The 25,042-nt window shown below is 45.0% G+C and overlaps 1 protein-coding gene across 1 annotated transcript in view; it reads right to left on the bottom strand.

The window, feature by feature from the left end:
- Positions 1–4,311: 4,311 nt before the first annotated feature.
- Positions 4,312–25,042, bottom strand: part of GPATCH3 (G-patch domain containing 3) — a 33,092-nt gene continuing 12,361 nt past the window's right edge. Inside the window, exon 8 of the mRNA XM_068110850.2 lies at positions 4,312–5,446. Within this exon, the coding sequence (XP_067966951.2) occupies positions 5,239–5,446 (208 nt within the window). The 3' untranslated portion in view covers positions 4,312–5,238. The remainder of the gene's footprint in view (positions 5,447–25,042) is intronic.

Here is a 25,042-nt window from a genome sequence, read left to right as displayed (position 1 = left end):
TTCCAATCATCATTTTCACCATCATCAACCTTTCACTCACTCCCGTCACACTCACCACACTGTCTACAAACTCCTCAGAAAACAGGACACCAACACCATGCATGCCTTCTGGGTACCCTTGCCACACAAACTTGTATTTCTGTCCCTGCCTACCCTTCACCATTCTCACACCACTTCCCTTCCATCTCGTCTCCTGCACACAACATACGTCCACTCTTTTTCTGACCAATACTTCCACCACTTCTCCTGACCAATACTTCCACCACTTCTCCTGATCTCCCTGTCATTGTCCCTGCATTCCATGTCCCAAACCTCAGAAACCGATCTCCATGTGGGGCATCAGACGTTTCTTCGTCATAAATGGAGTGATTTCCACCCTTGCTTCGATCGGGTTCCCCACCTTGATTTTTGACGAGAGGGAGTGAGGTCCCCCCACGGTGTACTTCTGGCTGTACCCTGCCCATACGTAATTGTAATTGTCATGGTTCCCTTTTTGAGGCAATGTTTTATGGCCGGATGCCCTTACTGACGTCAATCCTTTTAGTCGCCTCTTCTGACATGCAGGGATACGGTGTACCTATTCTAAACCAGAGTACACACCGGGATACAAAATCTATCAGTACACAACACCTATCAGTGGGATACAAAACGTAAACTGTTCAGCCTGGAGGAAGTTTGCTCTCTACCGAGTACCGTTCTAGTTTGCATTCTGTTCTGCCATTGCAATATCACTGTAGATGTCGATGATGCGAGTGGATGAGACAATTGGCTTGGTTTAATTTCTGAAGAACACAGGACTTATCGAACAGAGGACCTTGCCTGGGAAGCACCACAATGACAATTTATAGTTGTGCCAGGACTCAAACGTATAAAAACACCCACTAGAAGAGGATCAGTCTCCTGAACTTCTGGGACTCATGGTTAGTCATGACCTTTCCGGAGTGGACCACATAGCGGCCCCCAATTCCAGTCACAGACTAAGCATCTTCTGTCAGTCGAAGTCATTCCTCGATAAATCAAAGCTACTCGCAGCCTACAAGTCCTTTGGTGGTAGCTCAATGGAGTACTGCTCTGTGCCACGTGCTGGCACCCCAGAAACACACGTCTCTCCTCAATCTGTGGAATCTAAAGATCTCAACATTATTGGAATATCTTGAATTGAAATCAACGGACGTTTGTTGCTCTCACATTACAGGCAAGTCGGTGGCCTCTGTTTTGTTTTTTTGGTTTTTTTTACCGACTCTCCTCCGCTCCAGCTCCCCCTGCTCTCTCAGCCCTCTGACCATAACCAGAAACTCCAGGACACCCTCTGCCCTTAGACCATAACCAGAAACACTCCACTCCAGATCCTCCTGCTCTCTCAGCCCTCTGACCATAACCAGAAACTCCAGGACACCCTCTGCCCATAACCAGAAACACCCCGCTCCCACCTCCCCTTGCTCTCTCAGCCCTCTGACCATAACCAGAAACTCCAGGACACCCTCTGCCCTCAGACCATAACCAGAAACACTCCGCTACAGATCCCCTGCTCTCTCAGCCCTTTGACCATAACCAGAAACTCCGGGAGACACACATTTGACAAGTAACCACCTCGGGTGCACCGCCAACTCATGTCATCCCCAACCCTTACTGTAATCTTTATTACCATACCAGTGGAGTATCTTTACAGATTGTAAGCAATAACAAACCGTGCTTTGTACGTATGGCATAGGTACATATTAAATAGAAGCTTTATGATTATAGGCAAGCATCACCGACCCTGCTGCGAGATATCAATTTAGGTTTATTTATTTATTTTACAGTGCGTTTTACGCTTTTTACGTCAATTTTAATCGATATTTTTTTATTTCGCAGTTTACAATTATAGAAACTAGCAACGGTACCCGCCCTATGGGCGGGGCTTCAATTGGGAGGCCAAATGAAAAGGCAAAATATCAGAAATTGAAGGGTTTTTATTTTATTTTAAACGATTCATATAAACATCTGTTGAATCATATCACACGCAAATCATCAAAATCTAAACAGTATCTTTAGAATTTCAATAAAAGCCACATCACTGTTCATAATCGGAAAATTTTATTCCATCGTGTTTCAAATCATGATCGATACACTATGATCATGATGATCGTGATCGTGAATCGTGATCGATAATCGTGTTCACAATCGCTATGTCGTATGTACTCCCGATACGTGTACCAAATTCCCGATACGTGTAACTGTACCAAATTAACAATTAAAAGGATTTGAGCCGATAGCTGTTACGGCCTTGGCAAGATCGACGGAGACAGCGATCTGTTAGCGATCGATGGAGACATGTTGCTTTCCCGGGTGCCGCACAAACGGCTGCACTGATCGCGCGGCACCCGGGAAAGCAACATCGTCACAATGAGAACAATGGACGTTATGCGAACGCGAATGTTATGCGGGAGTCCAAAGCTGAGAATGCTGGAGTCCAAAGCTGAAATTAGGAAAACTAAATAGCCTATTTTACTCCTGGAGATTCCAGGATTATCCACCCAAAATATCTTTGCGATCGGTTCAGCAGTTTTTACGGTACCTTCGAACAGACAGACAGACGGACATTTGGTGAATTATAGTAAGATAATTACAATTTTCAAATGCTAAATTTGAGGTTTATTGATTGAGGTTTTTTTTTTTTTTACATATGCATTTACGTTTTTTAATGTAAATTTTTATTTACGGATACTTTCCGATGGTTCTGTGATTTTTCCCAGTGTACCGGCTTCGACGTCCGTCGGCACACCAAATTTAAGCTTTCCAGGACACCCGGAAGGTACCGAACATGAATATCAGTCAGTCAGTGGATAGAAAGAGCTTTATATATTAGATTAGCTCTTATAACCAAACCCTCTAACTTGCAGTGTTTCCTCCACTCATCTCTTTCCTCTTTTTCTGTTCATTCATTCCCTTGCTTGTGTCTGATGCCTCACTGTAAGTTCATACCCTCGGTCACCTTGCTCTTCAAGGAGGCTCAATTTGTAAAGAAAAGGATTCCCTGTTTAATACCCATTCTCATAAATCCAGTTAATAAAAGTACTGTGAAGGAATCCATATGATGTGTTATGTAGGCAAATGGGGAGATTAAACAGTGGAATTAGCTCACCTGGAAAGAAGTTCGGGGAGCTTATGCCATGGCGCGTCGTCCGTCCGTCAGTCCGTCAACACTTGCAAATTCTTCTCTGAAACCGCTCATGGGATTGTGACCAAATTTGTCACAAATGATATTTGTTATGTTGAAACTAAAGTTTGTTCACGGCATTAAAAAAAAAATCGGGGCCTAAGGGGGTCTACCAGGGGTCAAAGTAGACCTCCTAACCTGTTAGGTTGTTCCTAACTCACAGCATTGGAATAAACAAACATCCCACATGTCAGTGATGCAAGGAAACCAAACGTACGAACCCAGTCAATATATTTTCAAGCAAATGAAGTCTCATTTATTGTAGAAATATGAGGCATTTTACAAAATAAGCAATCAATGTCAAGTTTGCAATATATATATATATATATACATATACAGTATACGTATATATATACATATGTATATACGTATATATATATATACGTATATACATATACATATATATATATATATATATATATATATATATGTATATATATATGTATATATATATATATGTATATATATGTATATATATATATATATATATATATATATATATATATATATATATATATATATATATATATATATATATATTAATTCACCCTCCTTGAAAATAACTAAAACCTCCCAATATCCTTTTGTGGAGAATATGCATCAAAACCAATTTCAAAATTGTAATGACTGAAATCGTTCGTTAGTTTGTTCATATGTGTAGCATAAGGCTGTGGGGCAACATCATTGGTGGAGGGTGTGGCTGACGCTGTGCTCCTCTGCTGGTTAGGTCAGCAATTTGGAATTTGGCCATGGTGCCGGAAATAGCTCACCTACTCTTCACAAAGGACACCATGGGATCTTTAACGTCCACCAACGAATGCTGGCAGATGGGACGCTCGTTTAACATCCATCTGAGGGCCGGCACACACATTGATGAATCACCCTGTCTGTGAAACACCGGAATGACAGTTTATAGCTGTGTCAGGATTCAAACCCAGGCGAGACAGCTCAGAGGCAAGAGAGAGTACATCTCGGCCAACATGTCAGCCCTAATGAAGGAGTCCAATGCTTGATCAACTTCTCGCACAAACCCACATCTGGTACTGTCCTTTCCAATTTCTGCTGGCAAGTCATGCTGCAGTGCATTTTTTTTTGTTTTATGTTTTGTTTTTCAAAAACGTTAATTGCAACAAAACTCGAAGTGAAGCTCAGTCAGAGGAGCAACAAATCAAATAAATAGGTGCATCAACAAACTTGAAAAAGTGAGTATTAATTCCTCACAGTTTCTGAGAAGATTTAAAAATAACCCCCCTCCCACCCCTCCCTTTCAGCCTCATAGGGGGTGGAGGCGGATCGGATAGGGAGCACAACCCCATGATACCTTAATGTTCTGACGTATCGTACCAAATTTGATCCATATCGGTTTGTAGTTGAAGATCAATATTAGTTACCAAATTTGATCCATATCCTCATGTAGTTTGTGAGGAAAATATGTTTTAGTGAATTTGAGGGATTAGGGGAGGCAGCCCGTGGCCCCCTTTCCAGGGGAGATACGGCCTTGGGGAGCGCAACTTAAGGTTCGGGCATGGTGTCCTGCTGTCCTGGTGCATCGTACCAAATTTGATCCATATCAGTCGTGTCATTTGTGAGAAGAGGTTTTAGTCAAATGTTAACGTATGTACGGACAGCCGGACGTATGTACGTATGTACGACAGCCGGACCCACTCTATGAGGTTATTTCAGAGAAATACTGCGAAATAACCTAATAACTTCTCAAGAGACAACTCTGAAAGTTGTTGAGGTGTCAAGAAGGTTTACCATTTCATTTTTAACACCCAAGAGGTCACATTGCTATACCTGTAGGTTCCTGCGCCAAAGCTCAAACAGGGAAATATTGGGCTATGATGCATCGGTGTGTTCCCGACATACTGTCAGCTTTATGAAGACGCAGGAAGGTTCTGCTACTGATGCTATTCCGTTAAAATAAACTTCAATTACGATCATTAATGTGCAGAAGAGGTACGAATGGACATGCCTGTTCATGTCAATGAGTCATAAGAACAATTGTGTGCTTTGTGGCATGTGTCAATGTGTCATACTCAGGGCTGTGGATCAAAAGATTTGGTCTTGGCCTTATTTGAATGGCCATATAACTTGAGTGCATGCAGGGGCTGCCTGCGCAGGAGAGAGTCTCCAGAATCAATATCCAGAGGATTGTCGTACACGGTGGTCAGTACTATTCCCCCAGGAGGGTCACGGCGTGTCCGTCGGGGTAAGAAAAAACGCGGCAACTTTTCTCCATGATACCTGTCGTACAATGATAGAAAGCAATACACAAACAAAACAGGTGACTCAAAATGCACAATTAAATTACAGAAAACTCCATTTTATCATTTGTCTTCAACTTTAAAACACTGATCATATATATATATATATATATATATATATATATATATATATATATATATATATATATATATATATATATATATATATATATAGACAGTGAAACCTTGACTTACGAGTGCACCAACTTACGAGTTTTCCGAGATACGAGCCGTCGCTCGGGCGGTTTTTTGCTTTGAGATGCGAGCCGAGATCTGAGTTACGAGCTTACGCCACCCGCCACCAGGTGGGTTCCGGTCACGTGGTTATCTTGCCGTGCAAGCATCTCTGCCGTATATCGCTGCTGCTTTGTTTTCGCATTTTGGTTATTTTGGAAAATTTCTTAGTTTTAACCATGGGTCCTAAGAAATTGAGTGCCAAGGGCAGTACTGAGAAGAAGAAGAGGATGATGTGCTTGGATATAAAACACGCAATCGTCGAAAAACATGAGCGAGGTGTGCGTGTTGTCGACTTGGTGAGGCAGTACGATCGTAGTACTTCTACGATATGTACGATTTTGAAGCAGAAGGAGTCGATAAAGGCTATAACGCCAGCCAAGGGCGTTACGATTATTTCAAAGCTCCGGACCTCTATCCATGAAGAGATGGAGAAGTTGTTGTTTGTGTGGTTGATGGAGAAGCAGCTCGCAGGAGATACCGTGACCGAGAGCATCATGTGTGAGAAGGCCCGAGACATTTACGGGGATTTGGTGCAGCAGACGGCGGGAACATCAACGGACAAGGCATCGGAAGTCATTCAAAGCCAGTCGGGGATGGTTTGATAATTTTAAGAAGAGGACCGGCATTCACTCCGTTGTCAGGCATGGTGAGGCAGCAAGCTCGGATGTGAAGGCAGCTGAAGATTTTATTATAACTTTTGCCGAACTGATAGAAGCCGAACGATACATCCCCCAGCAAATCTTCAACTGTGACGAGACAGGGCTCTTCTGGAAAAAGATGCCGAGGAGGACGTATATAACGGCAGAGGAGAAGAGCATGCCAGGCCACAACTTGTTCAGAGTGCCGGCGATAGCTCGCCTTCTCTTTGTGGAAAACACGGTGAGATCCTTAACATCCAACAACTAATGGGACGCAAACGGGGCGCCCAGTTTAGCGGTACACACATTGATGAATCACCCTGCCTGTGATTCACCCATGACAGGTTATAGCTGGGTCGGGATTCAAACCCAGGCTGGACAGTTTAGAGTCAAGTGTGCGTACCTCCAGTCCAGGCCATCCTGCCAACTTGTATGCTGCATGCAGGTGAAATATAAAGCGCGAGATATTTATATATATATTTTTTTTTTTAAATTGGTGTGGTTTTTGGCGGGCTGGAACCACGGAGGTATATAATATGGAGAGCCAATTGGCCACCTCGCAGCATTAGCCGCCGTGAAGCCACCGGAAATAGTCTGGCGGCCATATTGGGAAGCCGATCGTAAGCCTGTCAAAGCAAAGGCGTGGCGCACTGATGATGCAGCTGGAGCGAATTTTAGGACCGCCGACTATTTAATTAATATAGAATACTAATATTTGAACTGATATTCGGGCTCAGAATCCCGTTCTTTAAGGAAATGGTGTTCATTAAGTTTGAAGTTGGTTCTAGACGCATTTTTCCTGGGGAATCCAATGGTTTAGAGCTTGTTTGAAAAAAAAGTGCCCAAAATTACCGCTCGGTGTTCTTTATCGTTCTTCTCATGACCCAATCACCCACTAGTAGGAATAAGAATCCTGACATGTTACACCCCTGTTTAACTCCTGTCTTCACCTTGAACCATTCTGTTGTTTCACCTTGGTCGACGACCGCACATTGAAAGTCGTGGTAAAGGGCTTTTACAAGGTTCACTAATTTTCCAGGTATGCTGTATTTCTTCATTATGACCCAGACTTTCTCTGGGCAAGGAGTCGAAAGCTTTCAAGAAATCTATAAAATTGAGGTACATCGTCGTTTGCCATTCTTTGGCTTGTTCTATAATATTCCTCAATATAAAGATCTGATTTGTTGTCATGTTATATGATGTTACTTAATTCAGTCATTATATTGTAACTAAGATGTGTATGTTTCTATTACCGAGATGTTAGAAACCACGCAGATATAATGATAACCAGAGTTTATTCTACACTGACATGGGTCAGCAACACATCAACAGTGAGTCAGTCACATAAATGACATGAAACGCTGTCATGTAGTTAACCCACACAATTCACAGTTAACCCACAAAACACACCCACACCATGTAGAGATGAGGTCGCTCTTATATTTCAGCTTGCTCTGGTGTTGCCTCACTGGTGAGCAAACAGGACCAGTTTGCAATATTTTTTCCTGATGCGCTCTTCCTTCATGTCATCATCGAGTGTTCTCACAACATGATGGAAACGTATCTTGCTGTATGATTGTGATACAGAATGTATTAAAGCAAACACATGGTTGCTGTCTGCCTCACAGTCAAACATGTGCCGATCCAAGGAAGCAAATGTAGACCGACCGACCTCAGAAAGGACAGAAGTGGAAATTGCCACTCTTATCCCACTTTCACGAGGCATTTTGCCATTGCTTACAGCCAGGAGCCTCTTGACACAGCGTTCAGTCGCCTCACAGACACGAACAACACTGTGCGAGGGAACTATGAGGCCACCCCTGTTCTTGGTAACAATCAGGCTGTACATTGGTGTGGTTTGCCATTCTTCGTTGTTACTGGTCAATGCAGAAAGACATTGGCTACACTTCAGAGTCTTCCTCACCATCCTCACCACATAGCCGGCAATATAGCCAACACATGACTCTGTAAAGATGGAAAGTTGCTCAAAATTTGGAATATCCGCATAGTCGTGGTCCTCTTTTGCCGGCGATCTCAACTCCAGGTCGTATCGTCTGGCCACCAACATGTCGTGACTCTCGTCAGGCACAGCCTGCTTTGCAACGCACTTGAAGGAAGCCGCATTCAGGATTCTGGTTGAGTCCTGTGCAGAACAGTTCCCACTTGCAGACTTGATGTCATGTCGCATCAAGAGGCGCTTATATGCGGCAACAAACTGCCGGGCCGTTGGGTTATTCCCACTTCCACATGCAATGCGGACCGCTCCAAAGAAAAGTTCAATGTGGTCTTGGCTCATTTTGTACGTGAGCAGGTATCGCAGGGGAGATGAGGCAGGTTTGACATATGTGAAATACAAAATTTTGACACTCTCTATGCAGATCATGAAACCAATGAAGGGGGTTTTCAAACGCGTATTGGTCATAACTTGACCATTCATGTTTTTGATGTTGGACAAGTAACTGTAGGCAGTATCCAGGAATGGCAGGAAAAGTCCTTCTCGTGATGTCATGAGTGGTGCCTTGTAGTTTCGTGCCAATGGATTGCGAGAATTTAGAATGTCAAACAGTTTGTCCAATGTTTCAATGTATTGGCAGGTAGCCTCACTGCCCTGAAATTCTGATAGTTGCAAAGTGTCCCTGCAAAACCGAATTGCATCTGCCACACTAGTGCTCAATGTCTGAGCAGCTGTGTCCACCTTCATGACATTGCTCTTCCACTCGATGTGTTTCCGGGAGAGCTTATTTCCCAGACGCAAGCCTTCCCTCTTCTGCAGATCAAAGAGTGCCTGGATGTATTTCCACGCGATGACTTTTTTGTTGCCATCCTCCATCATTTTCATGGATCCAAGACAGTTTCTTGCAAGTTTAAGCATGTGACATGCATCGAGTACAACACAAATTTTCTTTTCGGGATTTGCTGGGTGGGGAAATGTTGGTTTCGCATTCTGCGGCGTGATGTCGGCACCTAGCTCACGTAACATTGTCAAATGAGCGGACGGTCCATCGCAAGTTAAGGAAACCACCTCTGCACCGATATCATGCAATTTTAGTAGACATTGTGTCACCAAATTCGCCTGTTCCTTCCCCGACAATCCATTTATCATAAAGTATGCTACAGGCACTTTCCAACTGTCATTCAGCTTCCATTCCCCGATTCCGATTCCCCGATCGACGTGGGAGCCCCAGCTCCTTCACTAGCAGACAAGACAGCCGGCTTAACGTTCGCCAGGATGATCAGTCGCCCTGCCCGTGAAATACCAGGATCGGGATTCGTACCAGGACCCTGAACAACTTCCTGCCCTACCTACTGCTACTGCGAAGTGGGAAGGCAATGGCAAACCACCTAGTGCTGTAATTTATACAACCCTCATTTGCAGTTATTGGCATCAGATAGCTAAGGAAAAATAACAACTATTGAACAATAAACTTCCAATTTAGTTGCATGTTCGAGTCCGGTGTATTGTATTACTTGCCCTGATGGATGTGGACGAATGTCACAATCGGCTTCCCAATATGGCCGCCAAGCAACTTCCGCTAGCTTCAGCCGACAGCCGTCATTGGCTCTCCAGTTTATTATATACCTCCGTGGCTGGAACGGATTAATAGCATTTCAATGCATTTTAATGGGGAAATTTAATTTGAGAAACGAGCAAATTGAGTTACGAGCTCGGTCACAGAACGAATTAAACTCGTAAGTCAAGGTTTCACTGTATATATATATATATATATATATATATATATATATATATATATATATATATATATATATATATATATATATATATACATACATATATATACATACATATATATACATACATATATATACATACATATATATATACATATATATATATACATATATATATATATATATATATATATATATACATATATATATATACATATATATATATATACATATACATATATATATATATATATATATATATATATATATATATATATATATATATATATATATATATATATACAGTGGTACCTCGGCTTACGAGTGCCCCAACGTACGAGTTTTTCGGGATACGAGCCGTCGCTCGGGCGGTTTGTTGCTTTGGGATACGAGCCGAGATCCGATGTACGAGCTCAAAAAATTTATTTTTTTGAATTTTCCGGTTGTGGCTTCCGGTTCCGGTCACGCGGTTATCTTGCCGTGAAAGCATCTCTGCTTGGATATAAAACACGCAATCGTCGAAATACATGAGCGAGGAATCTCCTTGCTCCAGCCGGTGACGTCACCAGCGGGGATCCCCGCCTCCAGAGTGGCTGGTCACGTGACCGCCAAAGCGTGTCGCGCGTGCGGGTATAATGAGCTACACCTGTGGATCACGTGACCACGGAAGCACGCCTCGCTTGAGAGGCATGGCTTTCGGTTTGCGTTTTGCTTTATAAGGCGCGATAAATGGGCTTTTGAGTGTTAGCGGTTCATGGCGTTGACGGTTCATGGCGGTTCATGGCGGTTGACGGTTCATGACGGTTCATGGCGTTGACGGTCAAAAACCCATTACATCAATTTTACCAGGCACTGTACAGTAAGTACAGTGGACACCAAATGCACGGTGGAAGGCTAGAAGTAGAAGATCGTCCAAGACAAGTGAGAATAAGCCATACTTTGGAGGAGATGACGTCATTCGCTGGTCCGATAACCAAAGATGTGGTATAAAAAACCAGGTGAGCTAACAATGCAGCAATGAAGGAATTCGGCCAAGGCACCGGCACACAACGACCTACCTACATCGAAAGACTCAATGCCAATGGTGACAGAAGCCAAGACGGCCGGCTTAAACACCGCCGAAAGACCACGGTGTACCAACTTACGATGCAGAACATCTTGCACTTAATATGATGACAACAGGTGCCATCCTCTGACGTACCATTACAGGTACAGGTACAGTACACGTGAGCACAGAGCAAAAGTTCACTGAAACCGAGATTAAGAAAAAAGAAAAAACACCTCGTGGTCCGTGCTCGATATCCGAGTTTCAATCTTTTCAAACACATGATGCTCTCGGTCACGGTATCTCCTGCGAGCTGCTTCTCCTTCAACCACACAAACAACAACTTCTCCATATCTTCATGGATAGAGGTCCGGAGCTTTGAAATAATCGTAACGCCCTTGGCTGGCGTTATAGCCTTTATGGACTCCTTCTGCTTCAAAATCGTACATATCGTAGAAGGAGTACGATCGTACTGCCTCGCCAAGTCGACAACACGCACACCTCACCTGGCATGCTCTTCTCCTCTGCTTAATAAAACCAGTTTATTTCTTTACATTCTCTTGTATTATGTACAGTATATACGAGGTCGTGCTTGTTTATACATTATTTGTTATTTATAAAGTACATTTTTGTTATTTAAAAGCACCTAACAAAAAAAATTGGTGTTTTTTTTTTGAGGCTGGAACGGATTAATAGCATTTCAATGCATTTGAATGGGAAAATTTGCTTTGACTTACGAGCGATTTGGCTTACGAGCTCCGTCACGGAACGGATTAAACTCGTAAGCCGAGGTACCACTGTATATATATATAGTTGCGGTTTTGAGAGTGTAAATATAACATCATGAAAGGTTAAAGGGTTTGCCCCCATAGTTAGTCCACAAGCAACACGTAGGCCCATTTAGGATATTAGTTATGTCATAGTATATGTGAGTATAAGGGCATTTCCCTAGTATCATCTGCGTTGTGTAAAATAAAAAGATAGGCCCCGTTCATTTTGCCTCCACCCTCCAAATCTACCTCGTTAGGCAGCATCCATCCCGTGCCCCATTTTGGCTATTGCACCTCGCATTAGGATGCTCACTAGTCAAGGGACAAGAGGTAGGCCTGAGAGAGGGAGGAGCGCGGCGTCGAGGTTGAAGTGGCGGAGACAGCAACAGTAAGAGCCATAACCAATCAGGGCTCTAAGAGCATGGCGTGGTAAGGGCGTGCCTATATAAGCGCGCGCACAAAGTCCTTGAAAAGGACTTGCAGAGGATACGCGCGCTGTAAAGGACTTGCAGAGGATACACGCGCTGTAAAGGACTTGCAGAGGATACGTGCGCTGTAAAGGACTTGCAGAGGATACGCGCGCTGTAAAGGACTTGCAGAGGATACGCGCGCTGTAAAGGACTGGCCAGGAAGGACTCGTGCGACAGGACTTGTTGGGAGAGCGCACTGTGAGAGGACTTGCACGATTCGCGCATGTGAGAGGACGGTGCTAAAAGGACTTTTCCGGGAGAGGCGCTTTGCGATTGAGCTTGTATTGGGAGCGCTATGAACTTGTATTGGGAGCGCATATAGCGCCTGTCCATCTATTACGTACGCAGCCACACCAGCGTAATCGCCCAGCCAGCCTCACCTTTCGCCCCGTAATTGTCCGATCCGCGCCAACGACCCGCGGGGAGCTTCTGCCGTCCTGACCATCTTCTTCGCGGTGCGAGTCGGGGACCGGAGCGAACTGCCTGGACGCCATCATCCCTGGGCCATCAACCTGACCATCTACAGCCCCGTGTGAATGTGTGGAAGTGTGAAACGGGCCCGTGTCCAGGGGCTAAGTTAAGACTGTAATAAGGCTGCACTGTGTTCCTCTTCTTGGTATTGTACATAGTGTAATAAACCAATTGTTATTCCTGTTTCTTCCTGATTCGACCGTATCAGTGATTTCCTCCATTGGGTAAGCGTGGCACGATTAGGAACCGCTCAGATCGGGTTTAGTCCTTGATAACGGCTCGGGTCACGGTTCGCTATCGCTCGGCGTTTCCATCTATAACCGTGATTCGGGCGGGGCTCATTTCTTTGCTTCCTGGGCAGCGTTGGTAATTAGGTATTAGTGATCAGTCCTATAACCCTACTCAACGCTGCCCGGAAGTGACGTCATAGCCCCGGATCCCGTCGGCTAGTAAAAGACAAGGGGACTAATCCCCCCTTGGTAAGGGGAAAGGCCGACGAGGAGATCCGCATCAATATATATATATATATATATTGTTGCGGATCCCGACCGTCGGCTCTCACCTTATCAAGGGGGGGGGGGGGTTAATCCCCTTGTCTTTGATCTGGCCGACGTGAGTCCTGGAAGTTATAACGCTCCTTCCGGTCGGTGGTAAATAGGGTTGTTGGTCGAGTCTTAGTCCAATTACCTAAGTACTACCACCGGCCGTAAAGCAAGGAGATAACTCCCGCTCGAACCACGGATATGATGGGATATGCCGAGCGGATAGCAATCCACGATCCGAGCTGTTAACAGGTGACTAAACCCGATTTGAAGCGGTTGCGATCGTGCCACACTTACCCAATTAGAGAAAAGACAGATGCGATCGGATAAGAGGAAACCAGAAAGAACAAGGAAATTTATTACAAATGTACAGAAAGAAGAGGAAACGAAAGAAATATACAAGATAGAAAGAGGAAGGAGCAGTTACACAGGGCAGCCTTAGACAGTCTTATCTTATTCCCTGGACAAACGGGCCCATCTCACATACACAGACACTCACACGGAGATTGCTGAGGTGGTAGGGTGGAACAGGTTGATGGTCACCCATGCGTCCAGGCTCCAATCCGGCTCCGGTCCAGGCTCCGGTCCAGCGGACGAAACCCGACAGGCAGCTCTTCAGTGCAACGTGAACGGACAATTATATCACGGGAGGAAGGCTGGTGTCCTGGCGGCGTACGTAATAGTTGCACACTCGCGCCAAACGCCCCCTCTCCAAGGTCCTACTTTGAACTCCAAATGCCAGCGAGCCTCTTTGATCAAGCGCATGTACCCACAAGTTATTTGTAATGTGCGCTCGCCCAATACATCCTGTCAACACCAATTTTCACTCAAGTCCTCTCAAGGCGAGCTCTTCTCATCAGGCCTCCCTGCGCAGTCCTTTTACCAAGCGCAATTTCCGTGCAGTCCTCTCACAAGCGCATTTCCGTGCAGTCCTCTCACAAGCGCATTTCCGTGCAGTCCTCTCACAAGCGCATTTCCGTGCAGTCCTCTCACAAGCGCATTTCCGTGCAGTCCTCTCACAAGGGCATTTCCGTGCAGTCCTCTCACAAGCGCATTTCCGTGCAGTCCTTTGTCTTCGGCGCTCTCCCAATAAGTCCTGTAAAAGGGCTTTGTGCGTGCACTTTTATAATCAAGCCAGCTATCGCTCCGCCAGCCCAAAGGCTACGCCTATCAGGCGATGTCACTCCAGCCCTGGTTGGCTGGTTATATCTTACTGGCCCCGCCTTGATGGTGGGTTGACGTGGCCACACCTTCTTCCTGGTGCTCCGCCCCCTTTTTCCGGGCCTCACCTCGTGGCTTATGGTGGTGTTTGGGCGGAAGCCCAGCGAGGTTGCGAACGCTGCTGGCAAGGCGAGTAACAATTTGGAGGGCCGTGTGGTACAGACTGTAGGGAGCGCTCAATGGCGTCGCTTGGAGAGGGAGGCTGTCAAAATGGACGAATGGGGCCTACTCCTTATTTGATTGACACAACGCAGATTCAACTATTGGAAACATGGCCTTATCTATACACATTCTAATGAAATAACTGATGTCCTATGGTGACCTACGTGTTGCTTGTGGCCTATCTATGGGGTGCTACCTTTAACCTTTAATGATGTGATATTTCCAAGAAGTGTGGGTTCTCAAAACCGTGTGTGTGTATATATATATATATATATATATATATATATATATATATATATATATATATATATATATATATATATATATATATATATATATATATATATATAATGTAATGTAATGTAATGTAATGTAATGTAATATAATGTAATATAATGTAATATATATATATATATATATATATATATATATATATATATATATATATATATATATATATATATATATATATATATATATATATATATACTGAAACGCAAAAGAAACTTACCACCTTTGAAACCTGTAAATATCAACAATAACACTGCGTGTAGTAAATGTGTGAACTTATTTGTGGACAATAGTGTCCTCACTGTCAGACAAAACGGTCACGGATGGTCACTTGAACCTTCAATGGTCACTTCATAGCACAGCTGTTGAACAGCCGTTTTGACTGTCAGTGATTAGCCAAGGGGTACGGGATGATTTTAATGAGCTGCACGTGATGTCTTGATATTGGCTTTTAAAATGCCAGTGCAAAATGGGCATTTCAATCAACATGCCACGATTGTCAAGGGATCAACGGCAGCGTGACCTGGGCATGCTGCAAGGTGGACTGAGCTACTGTGAGGTGGCACGTCGCCTTGGCTGTTCACACCAGACGATATCGGCCCTGGTGGACAGAGACACCCTCCACAACTCTGCAGATGACAGACCTCGATCAGGGAGGCCAAGAGTCACCACTGCAAGGCAGGACAGGCAGATGGTCCGAAGTCACCTGCGGGATCGTTTGAAATGTAAACCACTTGTTTGAAATGTAATAAAATTGTAACAGTTCAAAATAAAACAAACCAACAATTGCTAATTGAAACATTGGCATTTTATTGATGACATGTCAAGTTTTTGACCAAGATACACCATCTCATCAGTTTGTTCTACAGTACAGAACAGCACAGGGTGCAATGTCAGTCCCCTTTCAATAGCGTGTGTGGCCACCATTGTTTTGGATACAGGCAGTGCATCATCGGCGTATACTGCCGACCAGTCTTTGGATGGATTGCTGCTGGATTCTGTCCCACTCAGTCCTCAATGTCTGAAGCAGCTCTGCCCGTGTCCTGGCCCTGCCAACTACGCGTCTCCCAAGCTCATCCCACAGGTGCTCTATGGGATTCAGGTCAGGGGAGAGCGCAGGCCACTGCATGGTGTTGATGTTCTCGCCATGGAGAAATGCAGTGGTAAAGCGAGCAGCATGGGGATGAGTGTTGTCATGCTGAAAGGTTCTCAGTTCTGGGTGGTCTAGCAGGAATGGCAGCAGATGATGTCGCAGGATCTTATCCACATACCGCTGGGCGTTAAGATTCCCATCCACAACCACCAGTGGCGTCCTGTACCGGCCTGATATGGCGGCCCACACCATCACACTTGGGCCACCCCACCTGTTGGCTTGACGCACGCAACAATCGGCATATCGCTCACCAGTTCTTCTCCAGACACGCTCACGCCCATCAGGACTGTCCACACAGAACCTTGACTCATCGCTGAAAGCGACCTCGTTCCACTGTGCCAAGGTCCACCGCTGATGCTGCTGGCACCATCTCTGTCGGTTGCGGCGATGGGCAGCCGTCATCACGGGGCCTCTGTATGGTCTTCTGGCAGTCAGGCCATAGTCATGCAGTCGTCTTCGTGCAGTATCATTGGAGATCCGTGGGTTTGCACGCCCCGGAGTTTCTGCCGCAGTGCGGGATGCTGGACGGAATCGATCCCGCATGTGACTTCGGACCATCTGCCTGTCCTGCCTTGCAGTGGTGACTCTTGGCCTCCCTGATCGCGGTCTGTCATCTGCAGAGTTGTGGAGGGTGTCTCTGTCCACCAGGGCCGATATCATCTGGTGTGAACAGCCAAGGCGACGTGGCACCTCACGGTAGCTCAGTCCGCCTTGCAGCATGCCCAGGGCACGCTGCCGTTGATCCCTTGACAATCGTGGCATGTTGATTGAAATGCCCATTTTGCACTGGCCTTTTTAAAGCCAATATCAAGACATCACGTGCAGCTCTTTAAAATCATCCCGTACCCCTTGGCTAATCACTGACAGTCAAAACGGCTGTTCAACAGCTGTGTTATGAAGTGACCATTGAAGGTTCAAGTGACCATCCGTGACCATTTTGTCTGACAGTGAGGACACTATTGTCCACAAATAAGTTCACACATTTACTACACGCAGTGTTATTGTTGATATTTAAAGGTTTCAAAGGCGGTAAGTTTCTTTTGCGTTTTCCGTCTTTTTGAAGTTGGTCAAAATGGTCAAATTTTTCGGTCAAAATGCCCATTTTGCACTGGCCTTTTTAAAGCCAATATCAAGACATCACGTGCAGCTCATTAAAAATTATCCCGTACCCCTTGGCTAATCACTGACAGTCAAAACGGCTGTTCAACAGCTGTGCTATGAAGTGACCATTGAAGGTTCAAGTAACCATCCGTGACCGTTTTGTCTGACAGTGAGGACACTATTGTCCACAAATAAGTTCACACATTTACTACACGCAGTGTTATTGTTGATATTTAAAGGTTTCAAAGGTGGTAAGTTTCTTTTGCGTTTCAGTATATATATATATATATATATATATATATATATATATATATATATATATATATATATATATATATATATATATTATTTAGAGTGAAATAAAGAGGAAAGTTCCAAAAAAAGTGAGAATTACAACATCTGATCATCATGGAATTTTTCACTTCACATCATGTAAAAAGGACGCACCATTAAGCACCAAATGCAATCTTATCGAGTCACCCATTAATTTATGTAGAGACGGACACGTCTTATCCCTGTGGATCCCCTGTGCTTGAAGTTCAGCATTTAAAAAGTTAAAGGCATGGACAATCCCCAGAGGTTGGCATCCACGGCAGGAGGAAATTCTTCCTTAGGAAATGCCCGGCTGAGTGCAGTGAGAATGGCCGGCACAAATGGAAAAGGCACAGGGACATCGAGATGAGTTAGTGATAGCTGAGGGCAAAAGAGACCCGGGTGCGCTAAAGGAAGACGAGAGGTGCACAAAGTGACCTTGCTCCTATGACTGAAGCACATTGCCACGATGCCAGAGGGACCCTTTGGGGGGCTGGCCTGGTCCCGCCATCACTATGAGCTGCCTCTCCCATCCTTCCTTCCATCACGAATACATTTGATCCTGCATGCCAGGTTCCACTGTTCCTTTCGCATCACGCAAAAATCTCTCGCCATTTGTTTCTTCATTCAAGTCATTTGCCATTTGTTACTTGCTGGTTAAAGTGGACATCTCTCTGGCCATTCTCAGAGAGCTTCCTCAGCGCCGACGAATCTGGCATTTCACTCAGGCTGACTGGCATGGTCTGCAAGCGGCCATCAATCATCTGGACTGGTCTCCCATCTCTAATGCCTCTGACATCAATTCTTCCTGGGAATTCTTCCAAAGCAAACTGCTCTCTCTCATGCACAGATTTATCCCATCTCGTCTTCAGTTGTATTACCCTTCCTCCCGTCCATGGTACACGGAATCTTGTGGTGAGGCAGTTGCCCTGAAACAACTTGCCTTGGCCTCTTGGAAGGCAAATCCAACTGAAGGCAATCTCAGTTCCTTCCACCACGCTTGGAACAAGTGTGTGTCTACCCTCAGGAGTGCGAGGAAGCACTCTCTCCACACTCAAGAATGAACTCTCAAACCTGTCTCCTTCCTCCAAATCCTGGTGGCGTCTGGTCAAATGCGTTTCTGGTGTTTGTTCCCCCTCCATCCCCTCCCTTACCTCAAATGGCTACACAGTTGACACCGCACGTGACAAAGCCGAATGCCTCAACTCTGTGTTTGCCTCTAAATCTTGTGTCCCAAACCCATCTCTCTATGTTCACACCTTTCCCAGTCGAACCCAACTGTCCCTGGACTCTGTGTCCTTCTCTCCTGACAAGGTGGAGAAGTTTTTGTCAAACCTCGAATCTGATTCTGCAACTGGACCAGACTGCATCAGCCCACGGGTCCTAAAATCCTGCTCTGCCGCTCTATCCCACCCTCTCTCTCTCTCTCTGTTCTTTTCACCCTCTCTTTTGCTCAAGGTCATCTGCCAGCATCTTGAAAATCAGCAAACATCACCGCTTTACACACAAAAGGTACAAAAACAGATCCTTGCAACTACAGACCAATCAGCCTGCTCCCAATTATCAGCAAAGTCATGGAATCCATCATTGCTTCGGATATCAAATCCTTCCTCTTCTCCAATGGCTTGATCTCTGATCATCAATTTGGATTCAGACCAGGTCATTCTACTCTGGACATATTGCTTCTGCTGTCTCAACAATGGATGGAGGTCCTCAATGCCAAACAGGAAATCAGAGCTGTCTCCCTTGACATGTCACATACCTTTGATACGGTCTGGCACCCAGCTCTGCTCACCAAACCCTCCCCCTATGGTATCCATGGAAATCTCCACTCATGGCTTGCGGACTTCCTCTCTGGTCATAGGCAACGTGTGTCCCTGAATGGATTTCTCGGATCTCCCATTCCTGTTCTGGCTGAAATTCCCCAAGGTAGTGTTCTGGGCCCTGTGCTATTTCTGGTCTTCATCAATGATCTCTCTCACTCTCTGGAAAATCCTCTCTATCTCTTTGCTGATGACTCCACTATCTGCCGCTCCATTCCTCATCCCTCAGATCGGCAGTCTGCAGCTTCCTCACTCTCTGCAGACCTGGACAAAATCACAGACTGGTCAAACAAGTGGAACATGTCTTTCAATCCTGACAAATCTCACACTCTTACTATGTCTCTCCGAAAAGACCGACTGGAAAACCCTCCCATCTACTTTTTCAACAATCCTCTCCAAGAAGTTCTGTCGCTCAAGCTTTTGGGTCTCACTATCTGCCATGATCTTTCTTGGGAAAACCACATTTCCAAGCTGGCCTCCAAAGCCAGTCGCCGACTGGGCATCCTCCATCATGCAAAATCCATCCTTGGCACACCTGAGCTCCTCACCACATACAAGGCTTTCATCCACAGCTCAATGGAATACTGTTCCCCCCTCTGGGCCGGTGCTCCTGCCTCACACCTAGCGTGGCTTCACGCTGTTGAAACCAAAGCTTTCAGAATCAATGGAATCTCCTGCGATGAAGCAAACTCCGAGGGCCTTTCACTCACTCACCGCAGGCAGGTTGGTGGTCTTTCTGTCTTTTACCGACTCCTCTCCGGCCTTGCTCCCCCAGCTCCCTCTGTGCTTTGTCCCCCTAATATTCCTGCTAGTCTGGTCTGTTAGGGGGATTTTAATGGGTGATTGTGCAAATTTGTCTACAAGCATGAAACTTGGCACACTTGTAGTTTGTGACCTGCTGAATTCAAATCTGCCGGGAGCCAAAGCCAATTCTCAATGGGAGCGCCATATTTGACACTTCAAAATGGCCGCCACTCAAAAACTGACTTTTCCGTTACTAGCCAACCAAAAGTCACATAATTACAATTAAAAGCACTTTTCTAGGGTTTTGGACCTCACTGATTCTAAATCTGTCTGTTTGACAGTAGCCTTGACAGGAAATTTTACATATTTTTTTTTTATGTTTGACAATTGTTTTAAATTTTAATTTTTTTATTTAAATTTTTTTTATTTTTTTTATTTCAGGTGCCTGTCGTTCTGCTGTGGGAATAGAAGAATAGAATAGAAGAATAGAGAATAGAAGTCCTAGCTGTACTGGTGGTGGATGGCAAGGATGCATACCATCAACTGGGAGCTTTGCTGTGTCTGCCAAGAAGAAAAGGATGAACGGTTGCAGACGCCAACGGAAGAGGGCCTTGCTTCAATTGAGAAAGATCTGAATGGTTTTAAAGCCATTGGTGTCATGCCTTCTTGTTTGAAAGTGTCATGGGCTCAGCTTGATGAGGGCCAGGGCATTGCTAAGACGCTTCAGACACACAATGGGTTTTCATACAGACCAACTGCACCACCATGGGCCTGAAGGTTCTTGTTTGACTGCTCATGAGATTGGTCCTTGCCAATGAGGCTGAACTTGTGCGGTGACCTCTGGACAACAAAGTTCCCCTTGAGAAACTCAGCATACAACTGTGGGTGCTTCTCAGGCAACTGGACCATATCCCGCACATGCACTGGTAGCCAACGAGCATAGTTTGTGTGGTCCATCACATGGAACCAGGAGCACAGCTCATCACAGACCTGCACATACAGCAGGAAGTCTCCCTCATGGAGAGAAAGGATGAAGCGGCACATTAGGAGCTCCAGGTCCACGATGGTAGACCAGAACATGAACATGGGATTGTGAGTTCTGGACCTTCGAGCCCAGATCTCTAGAGCCTCAGGTGGTCCCTCAACACCAGAGCAGTAATTGGAGTATGACTTCTGTCTGAGGAGATACAGACCCATGACAGAGACCTGGTGAGCATAGCGAGTGCGCTTTATATGATGCTCATGAAGCACAGACTGGGCACGGCCAGATGTGAGGACCTGGGCCTGAGTAAGAATGTTGCTCCACCCAGAGTCCCGCAGCAACTTACCAATCATCTGGTGCATTTTGTCCTCTATGTGTAGAGCGCCCATCATCAGGACCAGCTTATCTTCCCCCATTGTCAGGGAATGACCACTGCAGCTGCTTAGAGATGGCATACAGAGGCTGGTCACCACCAAGCACAGGAGTTTGACCAGGGTTGAGGGCCTCTGTGCCTTGCATTGTGAGATGCATTGCATGTTTCATCATAGAAGGTGTGGCTGCTTTGTCAGAGAACAGAGGTAGAACCCCTATCAATGCCTTAGGCTTCACAGAGTCATCACTCATGAGTCGGGAGTTGTAGCCTGACCAGGTGATGACTTCACCTTCTGGCAATGTGTCCTGTTTCAGCACTGTGGACACATGTGCCATCCAGGACTCATCCTTGAATTTGGCTCCATGTAGCAGATTATGAGATAGCCGAGAATTGAGATCTGGAGTACATGGTACATGCAAATCATTGCTTGAGAATTCAGCTGGCTGAACCACTGTGTAGGATTCAGGAAGTTGTGGTACAGTAGTGTCTGTAGGATCCAGCTCGATAGAGGGTCGCTGTACTCCTTGGTTGTCCCAAGACAGGTGGTTTGTCACGCTGATTGCTGTCCCATGGAACTCATCATGGGAGAAGTTACCTTGGTTGCTGCTATCCAAGTTGTCGACATCAAAGGTCACGAAGACCCCACTACGGATGTTTGTGGGCAGCACAACTCCATCCTGGACAAACTGTTTGACGTGTGCTCGTGCCATGGATCGCCTGATCTCCAAGACACGACTGTAAGACACAGAAACACCAAAGGTATTGGCATTATTGATCTCTTTCTTCCGCCTACCCTCACCATGCAGCTTGAGGCCCTGGTACAAAGGGAAAGGGGTCTCATGTTCTTTGTTGTGACGGATGTTGCTGGATGATGATGAATGGCATGATGTGAACCACTGCAGGTATTATAAATAATCTGCTGGGCAATGGCGCTTGCAACTCTTGCCCTGCCTTGTACCTGCGCCTGCAACTCCTCATTGCTCTGTTCACGCAAGATTGAGGGGCCCTGGAGCAGGATGTTGAGGAAGCTTCTCAGCTGTCCAGGGATGGGAGATGTCAGGGAATCAGAGGCAAAAGAACCAGTAAATGGTTCTTGCCTCTGGAGACAGCATTTCCTAAGTATCACTGCTGCTCGCATCAACAACAAAGCATCATCCTGACCTTTCTGGGACTTATGGGCTTCAGCTATTAGATCTCCAACGTTCTGGTTGCTAGAGATATAGACTTCCTTGCCCTGGGAGAACTCTGTCGACTCAGGAAGCAGCTTCAGAAGATACTCCTTGAACCGTGTGGCATGTGGTTCCCTGGTATCAGAACAGGGAATTCCCTGTTGCTCCACAAGTGTTCTATATAACTGTCGCAAAGCAGACAGTTTGAAGACTGAGTCAGAGTCCTCGACGAAAGCAACAATTTGCGCAATGGCAACTGAATTGAAGTGAGGGGCAGGAGGACCTGCAGATGATCTGTGATCCTCAGCACGAGCTGAGTCTCTCAGGTGCAAGTAACACTGTACATGATAGTAAGTGTCACCAGCGTGGGCATCAGCTGCGTGGGCAATCAGTTTGCCTAGAAGATTGAAATTGTTGGTGCTCTGAGCCCAGGTCTTTAAGTTTGTGTCTACATTAAATGTTTCAACTTTACGTAGATTCTTTTGGTCCTGTCCCTCACATATTATACAACAAGGAGACTTCTGAGGAGCAGAAGACACTGCAAAACTGGACCGTAGTTTCTTAGGTGACTTTTGGTCACTAGAATCCTCTTTTTCAGTGAACCTTCTCAGGCGAGAGTTACTGCAGTAGGTTCTGCAAACTTTATGATATTTGGCATTGTGTGTCTGAAGCGTCTTAGCAATGCCCTGGCCCTCATCAAGCTGAGCCCATGACACTTTCAAACAAGAAGGCATGACACCAATGGCTTTAAAACCATTCAGATCTTTCTCAATTGAAGCAAGGCCCTCTTCCGTTGGCGTCTGCAACCGTTCAACCTTTTCTTCTTGGCAGACACAGCAAAGCTCCCAGTTGATGGCATCCATCCTTGCCATCCACCACCAGTACAGCTAGGACTTCTATTCTCTATTCTTCTATTCTATTCTTCTATTCCCACAGCAGAACGACAGGCACCTGAAATAAAAAAAAATAAAAAAATTTAAATAAAAAAATTAAAATTTAAAAAAATTGTCAAACATAAAAATTTAAAAAAATGTAAAATTTCCTGTCAAGGCTACTGTCAAACAGACATCAGATTTAGAATCAGTGAGGTCCAAAACCCTAGAAAAGTGCTTTTAATTGTAATTATGTGACTTTTGGTTGGCTAGTAACGGAAAAAGTCCGTTTTTGAGTGGCGGCCATTTTGAAGTGTCAAATATGGCGCTCCCATTGAGAATTGGCTTTGGCTCCCGGCAGATTTGAATTCAGCATGTCAAAAACTACAAGTGTGCCAAATGTCATGCTTGTAGACAAATCTGCACAATTTTTCGCCTAACAGACCAGACTATACAGGTCGCACAAGATCTGCCAGCAACCCTCTTATGGTTAAACTGCCAATAACTAGGCTCTCTGCTCACCTTCACTCTTTCATTCCCCTTTTCTCCCACCTCTGGAACAAACTCCCCCACTCCCTTCAATCCCACTCCTCCCTCCAGGTCTTTAAAACAGTTGTTCACCACCATCTCTTATCTTCCCCCATCCAAAACCTTGATCTTTTCTACCCCCGCTAATTCAGCCCAGATACACTTTTTTTGAAATTCCAATTTCTTTCCCGGAAGTCCTTGCAGTGTTCATATGTTTTATACCTCTCCCACCTCCCCCCAAGCCTCCCCCCACCCCCACATTTCTCTCGATGTCCCTGCTCTCAAATGTTGTGTTTGTGTCCTTCCCCCTCTCTCCCCATCTTGTATACCGCTCCCCTTATTTTGTGTTTTATGTGTCGGTTTGACTTTTTGTGTGATTAACGTTAACTCTTTCACGAGCCTCGATCTTGTATACAGAAAAAAAAAAAGAAAAAAAAAATCTTTGATCATCGCATTGATGGGGAGGGTGGAGTGAGTGGGGGTTGTTCATTTATTTAATTTATATTTTTTGTATTTACTTTGCATGTTTTTATGTGCTCTTTTGTTGCGCATTGCAATTCGTGCTCATTGTCCTATATGTCTTTATTATTGGACTCTCATTTTTATTGTGTGCAATCTTTATTACAACTAAAATATAAGACCGGACGGGAATACCAATCTTACAGATCGAGATAGATTTACGTATGCAAATGAGAGGAATTTTTGAGGTCACGTGACTCCACTCCTCAGTAAAACAACTTGTCGTATCAGTCCACCACCTCTCACGTATGGAGAATACAGTGCAGAAGGGAAGTGGGAAATTCTACAATTTTTGCTTACGTAATAAGTAGATGGTATAGTGTTTTGACCGACAGATTTTTAGAGAAAATAAATTAAGATGACTTTCACACTTTAAAAATCGCAAGAATAAATAGTTTAAATATCAGCTGCTTTTTGGTCGTACCCTTTTCTCACCTGTGTTGCAAGAAGAGCGACCTGCTTT

The sequence above is a fragment of the Myxine glutinosa genome, chromosome 3 (genome assembly GCF_964187855.1).
Source record: "Myxine glutinosa chromosome 3, kmMyxGlut1.1, whole genome shotgun sequence".
NCBI lineage: Eukaryota > Metazoa > Chordata > Myxini > Myxiniformes > Myxinidae > Myxine > Myxine glutinosa.
This window is presented reverse-complemented; position numbering and strand designations above follow the sequence as displayed.